The following is a 10,543-nucleotide window of genomic DNA, read 5'->3' on the forward strand; positions in this document are numbered from 1 at the left end:
AACGGAAAATCACCACCGCACGGCACGCCACGGGCATCGACCAGACATCGTGAAAACCGGCGAACGTGAATTGTGCAATGAAACAAGTCCGCATCCACTCCGCTGCCCGGCGCTGCCGGCAATTAGACAAAACATGAGGCGGACACTTGGGAAGTGGGGAAGCTGTGCCTCACGAAAAGGTTGGCGCGGTTTCTTCTCGGGGTGGAAAGGCTCCGCCCCCAAAAGAGCCTCTGCGCGGCGAGAAGGCACGAAGCTCCCCGAAGATGCGACGTAACTTCGATGCTGGTGGCAGGCGCCTTCTCACTTCTCATTATTTGTCGATTATTTGGCTGATTAATTTATGGATTTGTTATTGTGCTGATTCTCGGCAGCAATGGATTACTGAGCCACGGCGCTGGCCTGGGGCGGAGGCGTGACGGGGTCGTGTTTCACGCCCTCCGCTGCGGCTGCCTCTCCGGGGGCCGGGGCTCTCCTTCACGCCTCCACTCAGCAGGGCGGACGTGCTCGACGATGGTGGACGGCGTGCGGGCCGTCGAATTTATTTGAGGAAACACGAGAAAAAACAACAACAAAAAGCGGTTGGAGCCAGATCCCATAGCCACGGAGGGACGGGTCGTAGCGCACGTGCGTATACTTTGTCGCCAGCAACCCCTGGGAGGCGCTGCGGAGGGACTTCCTCCTGCACGCAAGAGGCGCGCACACGGCGGACGGCCTTTGCGCTGCTGGAGGAACTCTCAGTGCTGCGGGTGAGTCACAGAACGCACCATGGGTCCGGTGTGTTGGCTTTTGGGGCAGCTTTTGGCGACGCTCCGATCCGGCGTGGTCATGGGGCGGTGGAGAGAGCAACGGCGAACACGGCGACCTTCACGCAAAGGGATGGCAGGTGGTGCGGTGCGGAAGAGACGGTCATAATCATTGCACCGCCGGCACGCCTGTAGCCGAGCACCTCGAGAGAACGACGGTGAAAGGAGGTTCGTCTGGATTACTCTTCGCATCCCGCTTCAGGGCTGCCCATCACGATGGGGTTGCCGTGCGGTGATGCCACATGATATGAGCTGCTTGGAGAGTGTGTATACTGTGCGCTGCTTCTAGCCCTGGAGAGGCTGATTATCCCTCGTATCCAGCACAGGCATAAAACCCTGCTTGTGGTTACAGACAGTCAGTCTCTTCTTGCGGCTTTAAACAAGGGCCCGCTCAGTCAGACAGACTGGACGGAGGATCAGATCTGGCAGCGTCTCTTGACACTGGCGTGTGCTGGCTGGTCCGTGCATCTGCAGTTTTGTTACGGACATTGTGAAGTACATGCTAACGAGCTTGCAGATCAGTATGCGACGCAGACTATGGCAACTGAACAATGCACGGAGCAAGGAATCGCACCTTTATGGCACACGGATCTGCTGACATGCATTAACACCCTGCTCACCAACAAGTGACGTAGTACGATTCGTCAAGACACTCATAGCTACTTGCTTTGCGGCACAAGGCCATCAGATCTTAGCGGTAAGGACCTGATCCCTCAGGAAGTTCTTCACCGTCAGGAACTGGTTCACCTCGCAAGGGCAGGGTGCGGCGAATCTGAGCTCTGGGGCCGACTATACTGGGCTGTGAGAGATTGCACGAACCAATGCCGTTTCTGCAACATCTCACCGGAACAGTCTGCATATATGCGCTCTAACAACGACCCGACTGCACCGGGGACGGACACTGTTCCCCCGTCGGCAAGGGAGGAAGACGTCTCTCCAGTAAGGAGACGGACCATCACACGCCGTCGGAAGGAGAAATGTCCGTACTGTGATTCTACATTGACGGGATTCTCGAATCTCGTCAGTCACTGTCGGTCATTTCATCCGGAGCGCCTTCCACCGCTTCCCGAGCTCAAATGCGATTTCTGTGACATGGTTTTCCCCACACGGAGAAGCACCGCACAGCACAGAAGTCGCTGCGCACACAACCCAGACACCACACGACATCTAAACAGAAGTGCCAGGAAGCGATCTCTGCTACCGCAGGATCAGCCAGCTTCCACAAGCACGCCAATTGGCCCGCAGGAAACCTTGCACCATCTGCTTCCAGAATGTCCAGGCACCTTGGCTGTGCGCCAAAGATTTGGCATTGAACAGGACCTTTGCCTCGGAAAGTTCTCTCAATGGCAGTTGCTTCATAGCAGGAAACTTTTGTCGTTGCTTGGCCACCTCTTCGGCACTCAGATGGCATCGTATAGCCAGAAGTGTTGGTAAGAGTAGGGAAAAAAAAAAAAAAAAAAAAAAGAAACTCCCGGGCCGCGCTTGCACGATGGGCGGGAACAATTGTGTCTCGAAATTTGGTATCGGGGGCGTCTGGAGGTTCACAAAATGTGTCCGGTAAGGCTCGAATCCGCCCAGGGTTTGGTGGTGGTTCCCGAAATCCATGCTTAAGCCTGTCGTTGGGGGCGGCCGCAATTAACGTCGCATCCGACGGCTCAATTCCATTAATGGACGTTATCTGCGCCAGGACAGCGCCATGTTGGCGTACCAAGCCCCAGGGGCGGGCGCCAATATTGCCCCATTCGGAGGCCGTGTATAAAAACAAAGCGATTTCCTTAGTCCAACCTGGATTTCTCTTTCAATTTAAAATAAAAAAACATCTAGCCGCTATCGGTTCTCTGATCCCCTAAAGTTGTTTTCTTCCCAAAATTCACAAGACAAAAAGTGTTGTAAAGAGGTGTATTCATTTTTTAAAATATATATATTAATTAAGTTTGCCAGCTCTCCCGCGATCATTCTCTTCACAATTTCCGATCAAAAAAGAAAAAAAAAAAACTATTGGCCAAAACCTGGCACATTTCCAATTTGACGGTTACAAAACGCGTTTTTTTACGAAATCGTTAACAAATTGACATAAAAATGAGGACCAATAAAACCAATGGGATTGATGGAAAAGCTGACAGCAAAGTGCTCACGTCACCTCCTCCCCTGCGTGCATCGATGAAAGTGCATACATCGTCGTACTTTGGACACAAAATCCTCCCTTGCATGAACAGCCCAGTTGGTGTAATACTGCCGCCCTCCGGGCATTTGTGCCACGCATCGTCTCCAAGGTAGCGCACGCTCACCTCGCCCTTTTCACACGACACCTCAGCGCACACGTCACCAATAAAACCCACGAAATCGGCGAGTCCATCCCCTTTCAAGCACTTGGACGTCGGACCAACGCGGCTCCCACGCATAACGGTCGCGTCCCCATTACTGCAACTAGTGTTGGCATACGTTTCAATGTAAGGGCAGAAGTCCATTAAAAGGTCGGGCGCACCGCCAAGTTTGGGATTCAAAAAGTACTGAAATTGTGGAGGAAGGGGAGCGTCGTGGAGTTCTATTGTACAGTACCCCAGCGCCAGACGATCCGATGTGCATAAAAGAAGGCTGCTTTCAGCGGTGCAAAACATCTCTGGATACTTGGTGACGCCATTTATCACGCATTTCTCCGTCAGCAGCGCGCAGCCGGAGTTGTTGCCCCATGACATCGGTTCCTCCATTCCCCAATTGGCCTTGTAAAAACCGGTGTCCTCCAAAGCAGCCATTGTCAACGCCGTGTAGTATCCGATTCCTTCTTTCCCAGCCATCAGCTCGTCCTTTGCGTTGCGTCTCTTCCAATGCGACGATGTTGTGGCCCCACCCTCGTCCTCCAGCTCCATCCCGGTAGCATTCACGCAGTTGAAGTGCTCACGAGTCTTCTTCACCGTCTTGGGTGACGACACCTGAAGCACCTTTGCCTTGCCACGTACACCCTTAACCTCTTTCACCATTTTGCGTTCCTTCATTATCCTCACAATAAACCCAAGAGCATGTGCAACCTCATGCGCTAAAGTACGAACGCTGTACTCCGAATCAGTGACAGAGCTCGGGCCATAATTCATCACACCAATAATAGGACGCCCATCGGGTAATTGAGAGCATGTAGTAGCCCACGCAAGAGCGGAACGCTTTATAGGGGCAGCGGAGGCATACAAGTACATGTCCGCACCGGCCACACCCACTGTGTGGTGAGAGCTGGGTATTGTAAACTGAGCGCATATACCCGAATAAAACGTCGGCACAATAACATTGACCGTGAGAGGTTCAACAAGGAGACGATCCGTGTGCATTTTAAGTGCTCGGGGAATAAGGGATTTCAATATGATGGACTTTTTCTCCTCCGTTAAAATATCCTCTTTTTTACACTCAACAGTTCCCCCCAAAAAGTCCGGACGAATCTGCCCCTCGGCGGTGCAGTGTTTTGAGGGATCGTTCAGATCCTCCGCAAAGACTTGAAAGCGGATGGGCGCCCATCCGGGAGCCGAGGCAGTCAGCGCCCGCATCATGCCACTTTCCCGAGTTGGCAGCTCTAGCACCACTGCTGTCGTCCGTGGTCCAACCTTTTTTTCAATTTCATCGGAGATGCAGTGATGCTCTGCGACGGCAACAGAAGCAGAGACGCAGCAGAGCAGCAGCACCAAGAATCGCAGAGTGTGACGCATTCTTGGGTGTGTTTTTTCTTTTGGGTCTTTCACAGTGCACTTTAGCTGCTTGTATGCTTGTCAATTGGCTTACCTTGACAGAATAAATGAATGGATTACATAACTGGTGCAGGCTCAATAAAATACGGCATCAGTGAGTTATGGTAACTGCTGAAATACACATTGAATACAATATTACGAAGTTATCTCGGCTTCTTCCACAATAAATAAGGTTACCTTCGTGAGCGCCCGTCCATTTGTTTCACTGCTACTGACTGGAAAATTCCCTCCGATGCATTGATGGCGTTCCACCTATTCACCTTCTTTTCCCGTTCTTTACATTTTCTTCTTTTTTTCCCTACTCTTACCAACACTTCTAGCTATACGATGCCATCTGAGTGCCGAAGAGGAGGTCGAGTAACGACAAAAGTTTCCTGCTGTGAAGCAACTGCCATTGAGAGAACTTTTCGGTGCGGAGGTCCTGTTCAATGCCCAATCTTTGGCGCACAGCCAAGGTGCCTGGACATTCTAGAAGCAGATGGTGCAAGGTCTCCTGCGGGCCAATTGGCGTGCTTGTGGAAGCTGGCTGATCCTGCGGTAGCAGAGATCGCTTCCTGGCACTTCTGTTTAGATGCCGTGTGGTGTCTGGGTTGTGTGCGCAGCGACTTCTGTGCTGTGCGGTGCTTCTCCGTGTGGGGAAAACCATGTCACAGAAATCGCATTTGAGCTCGGGAAGCGGTGGAGGATGTTCCGGATGGAATGACCGACAGTGACTGACGAGATTCGAGAACCCCGTCGATATAGAATCGCAGTACGGACATTTCTCCTTCCGAAGGCGTGTGACGGTTCGTCGCCTTACTGGAGAGACGTCTTCGTCCCTTTCCGGCAGGGAAACAGTGCCCGTCCCAGGTGCAGTTGGGTCGTTGTTAGAGCGCATATATGCAGACTGTTCCGGTGAGATGTTGCAGAAACGGCATTGGTTCGTGCAATCTCTCACAGCCCAGTATAGTCGGCCCCAGAGCTCAGATTCGCCGCACCCTGCCCTTGCGAGGTGAACCAGTTCTTGACGGTGAAGAACTTCCTGAGTGATCAGGTCCTTGCCGCTGAGATCTGATGGCCTTGTGCCGCAAAGCAAGTAGCGATGAGTGTCTTGACGAATCGTACTACGCCACTTATTGGTGAGCTGGGTAGTAAAACATGTCAGCAGATCCGTGTGCCATAAAGGTGCAATTCCTTGCCCCGTGTATTGTCCAGTCTCCATAGTCTGCGTCGCATACTGATCTGCAAGCTCGTTAGCATGTACTCCACAATGTCCGCAACAAAACTGCAGGTGCACAGACCAGCCAGCACACGCCAGTGTCAAGAGACGCTGCCAGATCTGATCCTCCGTCCAGTCTGTCTGACTGAGCGGGCCCTTATTTAAAGCCGCAAGAAGAGACTGACTGTCTGTAACCACAAGCAGGGTTTTATGCCTGTGTTGGATGCGAGGGATGATCAGCTTCTCCAGGGCTAGAAGCAATGCACGGGATTCCGTCCTGTAGCTGCATGGGCGTGCACCGCAGTTTATACTGGCCTTTTCTATTATTTCCGATGAATTGAGGGATGAAAGCAGTATTCCAACCCCGGCTGACTTGGGAACGTCGACACCGCCATCCGTTGCGAGTATCCACGAACGATGACTGTGCAGCGCTAGAGCCTCTTCGCTGACTCTGCGCTTTTCCCTTGTCAGCTCTTCCTCGTCAGTTATTGAGGGATCTGTCGGAAGTTCGACGCCAATGGTGACCCGATGTGCGGAGGCCGCAAACCAGGGAGGAATGGAGCTGCGAAAGAACCGCTCTTCGCGTGGTGAGCTCTGGGTGGTGCCGTGCTCCTTTGTGTATGCGTCTACGAAGGCGTATAGCTCGTCCCGAGATAATGGCGAGATGCGGAAACCTGCGCGAGGCGGTGACTCAGGCGGAGGTCTCCGCATCCAGTCCATCTGGCATGCGCGTGTGTTCTCAAATATGGAGAGCCGCGCGCGCAGGCAAAGGACGTGAAGCGGCGGCATATTAGCCTCTAGAAGTGCGGATTCCGGGTCGACAGTGCTCGGAACTCCGCTGACAATGCGCGCCAGAGTTGCGTACGTCTTTTGCATTTCATTCTTCGCTGAATCCGTCGCTACTGCCCATATGAGCTCGCTGCCATATCGTAATTTGGAAGCACCGTATCCAATGACGAACGTGCGTAGGTCATGTGGAGATGGTCCCGCCTCTTTATGCTCAATGCAGCGTAGCTGCGATATCCGTTGCGAAGTGGCAGCGCATTGCTTGGAGGCCGCCACATTTAGCGTCAGTCGTGGATCGAGATCCATGCCAAGAAGCTTCGTAGTTCGCGATGCCCCCATGGTCATGACTGGGGTTTGACATCCAGCCACTACCAGCGGCCACTTTCCTTCACGATCATAATCTGACTCCGTATGCGTGGAGAGTGTGAACCAAGCGGCTTCACACTTTGACGGGTTAATAGCCAGGCCATTTTCCTGACTCCACGCATGCAGTTTTTCAAGAACCATGTTGGCAGTGGGAATGGCGTCTTCCCGGGACTGCCCCTTAACGATAATAGAGAGGTCGTCCGCATACATGTCTGCTGTGACACCCGCAAAGCTGTTCAGCAGATTGAGAAGTGGGTGTACGTAAAGGGAGAACAAATATGTTCCCAGTACGGACCCCTGAGGAGCTCCTCGCAGCATGGGACGCCGATCACTGTTTCTGTTACCGACTCGCGTCTTCGCGTTACGACCACATAGAAAGTTTCTAAGCCACCTTCTACAATTCACCCCCGGAATATTAGCTAGCAAGCGACTGAGGACTCGATGATCTATGGAGTCAAAGGCCTTGCTGAAATCAACCAACACCAGCAGAGTCCGATGGGGTCTGTAGTGGAGTTGATTACCAATACCGCTCTTCTTGGGAAGGTTCACTTGGAAATAATGATTTCTACTATGCTCCACTTCGTGTATCAGGTGTGCCAGCTGCATCATCGTGGTACGCACACTACGATATGCATACTGGTGGGTGTGTGGCGTCCACACCCAAAGCAATCTCTTCAGTACCATTTTCTCAGCAACCTTACTCACAATGGAAGTAAGGCTGATGGGTCGATACGACTCAAGCAGTTCCGGCGACTTACCGGGTTTTAAGAGTGGGACGATGGTAGCGCGTCTCCACTCAGCCGGGATCGTACCGGTCGTCCAGCTGCGGTTAACGCAGCGAAGAAGAAATCGAAGACCCTTTGACGAAATATGTCGCAGTGCCTCACTGTAGACTTCATCCGGTCCGGGGGCCTTGCCATACGGCGTATTACGTAGCGCAGCAAGCAGCTCCGTGCGATTAAAGGGTGCTTCAAGAGGGGAGTGAAGATGAGCAACTAAACCAGATGTGGTGGCAGCTTCGTTGTTATCCTGTGGCTCGGAACTAAATGAGAGTGAAAAAACTGAAGTAGATGTAGCGGCAGACTCGTAGTTGTTCTGCGGCTCAGAGCTAGAAGAAGTAGAAGAAAATGAAGTAAATGGGGCAGCAGACTCGTTGTTGTTCTGCTGCCCAAAAAGAGAAGAAGAAACAATGCCCAAAGATGGGTTCTGTCTTTTGATGCCTTTGGAAAACCTAACTGCCTTGTGAGAGGGGTGAAGTGGAAAAAAGATACGATTGAGAGCGTTCGCTGCTCTCCTTGCTGTTTTATAAGTGTGTTGACCATCTCCCAACAACAATGATGTAGGAGGTGGAAGTGATGCCTTTTTTCGTCCGGAAATGTATTTCCATGCGAGTGGTTCGCCTGGATTTAACTTGCTGATGCGACGTAGATACGTGTTGCGCAAGCGCTCTCGGAGTGGGAGGAAGAATTGACTCCTTGTCCGTTGCATTTCTGCCTCACGGTCGGGCGTCGGTAACTGTAGGTAGCGGGCCTTGCTGTCGGTAGCAATCCGCTCTGCCTCCATGAGAGTGTCGTCCCAAAGCCTGGGACCATCCTTGTGCATGCCGCGGGGGCGGTGTCGTCGATATGAAGTAATAAGCGCTCTCGTGAAAGCTTTAATGCCGGTGGACTGCTTTTTATAGTCATATGCCGGAAGTTGTGCGTCGAAGTCCTTGATGAATAAATCCCATTTACACTTCCCCCAACTGTAGAATGTCTTAGGTGCCGAAGGGGGTGCCGAAGGTATGATATCCTTAAATGCCCGATGCAGCGTAAATGTTAGCATGTAATGATCACTAAGTGGCGACACAGAAGCTGACCAATCTGACACAGTCAAATGCTTTGACCATGTCAGATCGATACAGGATCGTTCTCTTGTGCCACGAGCATACGTGATCTCACCAGGGGTGTTAACCAAGGTGAGTCCCGCATCCGTGCACAGTTCTAAAAATTCTGCAGCAACCTCGCTTGGAGAAGACTCCAAGAATGGCTCCCACTGTGGGTGATGCGTGTTGAAATCCCCACACAGCAGGAGCGGCGACGAGGCTGGAAGGCAGTTTAGTAACCGCCTGAAGGATTGCGTTACTTGCGGTGGTGGTCTCATATAGGCACTCGCTACAATAAGATCACGGTTCTGGTCCAGAGCAACCTGGACCACCACCACTTCAAGGCTGGTGCCATGCTGGGGGATGGTGAGGGGTATACGCTTGGAGCGGAGAGTTTTCCGCACCAGCACCGCCACACCGCCTCCCTTGCCGATGCGCGACTGTGCATAGAGCACATAATCTCCAGTATGCATGCTGGCGATCTGCTCCGACGACTTCCAAGTCTCCTGGATGGCTATTATGTCTGCTCCTTGCGCCATTAATGTTGCGAGTTTTGACGGCGTGAGGCAAGAAACGTTCATCTGGAGTACTGCTATGCGGCCTGGGTTCTGCTCAATGTCTCCGCTTAGCAGTAGCTTTTGTCGTTGCGCGTCACATACGGCACGCAAAAGGTATGTATAGCGCTGATAAGCGCCGATGGAATTCAGCAGCGGATAGAAACACCGCTCCGCGGGCAGTCAGGAGTTGGGGACCCAGCCAGGGGTCATCATTGCTGAAGAGAGCGCTTGAGCACGAATATACACCCACGCCATCGCGGACGTGCAGAATCGGAATGCTCAGCTCAACTCGCAGGTTGAGGAAGCGCATATTAACCTATCGGTGAGGGGATCCAATATCGCCGGGGCCGGCAACCAGGTCCTAGAACTACAACGGCAATTGGAGGCCGCTCACGCCCAATTACGGGCACTCGAATTCAACTTGGGAAGGCTCACGGGTCAACTCCAGGAACGGGAGGCACGCCATAATGCTCAACAACCCGCGCGGGACGCGGAAACGGCGGGGCGGGACGAGGCCCCCGCTACTCGACACGTTGCCAACGATGGCGTGTCTACACTACCGCATCGAACGGATATCTTGATGGCTGGAGGCGTGCCTAGCAGCGCGGCCCGACACAGTTCGGCGGCTTACAGACTCCCTCACGGCAATGTTGGGAGACCACATTTCCACCCTTCCACGCCGTTGCCTTCCCGCACTTCTCCCCTGGAAGCCCAGTCGCCTATGGAAGAGGACCGCGGTTTCTGCGCATTCGACGCCACCACGTGGCCTACGCGCATATGGAATGAGGGAACCCCCGGAGTCGTTTTCGACCTCCGGTGCGCATACCAATGCTGGCAACAGGAGGACGAGCAGGTTAAACTTGCCTTTGAAAATTTGGTCGAGTGGATCGGCGTGCTGGAAGGCGGGCCGGATCCCACCGATCGCCTCATGAATTTGGGGAGGTCCCTACGGAATACATTCCGGATGCCGCTCACGATTGCATCCGATCCCGGCATCCGGCTCTCCAAACTGCGCGCCCGTCTTTACACCGCTGTTCGCCAGACGGACACCTATGCGAAGGCAGCCCAGCCTCTCGTCGATCGGCGAGAAACCCAACGCACTTTGCGATGACAACAATGTCATACCTATGGACACGAGGCATCTACATGCAATGTGCGCCCCAGAGGGAATTGCTCGCGGCGCAGATGGCCGTCAAAAAACGGCAGTGGGGCTGCCGCACGCCGCTTATGAATGCTGGCGA

General features: G+C 53.1%; 1 protein-coding gene across 1 annotated transcript, besides 15 other annotated features; it reads right to left on the reverse strand.

Moving 5' to 3' along the window:
- Positions 1-12: part of a sequence feature (heterozygous, Esmeraldo-like haplotype) that runs on past the window's edge.
- Positions 13-587: a sequence feature (areas merged during assembly that could not be assigned to a particular haplotype. This can correspond to areas where the two haplotypes were merged or to regions with more than two copies in the genome that were merged during assembly.).
- Positions 588-2,272: a sequence feature (areas not merged during assembly with more than two copies in the genome that could not be assigned to a particular haplotype).
- Positions 1,078-2,269: a mobile genetic element.
- Positions 2,246-2,271: a microsatellite.
- Positions 2,270-2,775: a mobile genetic element.
- Positions 2,273-2,343: a sequence feature (haploid, non-Esmeraldo-like haplotype).
- Positions 2,344-3,368: a sequence feature (haploid, Esmeraldo-like haplotype).
- Positions 2,609-2,775: a mobile genetic element.
- Positions 2,709-2,735: a sequence feature (AT_rich).
- Tc00.1047053510761.80 (surface protease GP63, putative) lies at positions 2,864-4,492 on the reverse strand (the record flags this gene model as incomplete). The annotated part of the gene is made up of 1 exon (XM_808250.1): positions 2,864-4,492. The coding sequence occupies one exon, from the start codon at positions 4,490-4,492 to the stop codon at positions 2,864-2,866; it is 1,629 nt and encodes a 542-aa protein (XP_813343.1).
- Positions 3,369-9,376: a sequence feature (areas not merged during assembly with more than two copies in the genome that could not be assigned to a particular haplotype).
- Positions 4,813-9,482: a mobile genetic element.
- Positions 9,377-10,221: a sequence feature (haploid, Esmeraldo-like haplotype).
- Positions 9,479-10,543: a mobile genetic element.
- Positions 10,222-10,543: a sequence feature (areas not merged during assembly with more than two copies in the genome that could not be assigned to a particular haplotype).

The sequence above is a fragment of the Trypanosoma cruzi genome, genomic scaffold (assembly GCF_000209065.1).
Source record: "Trypanosoma cruzi strain CL Brener 1047053516851 genomic scaffold, whole genome shotgun sequence".
NCBI lineage: Eukaryota > Euglenozoa > Kinetoplastea > Trypanosomatida > Trypanosomatidae > Trypanosoma > Trypanosoma cruzi.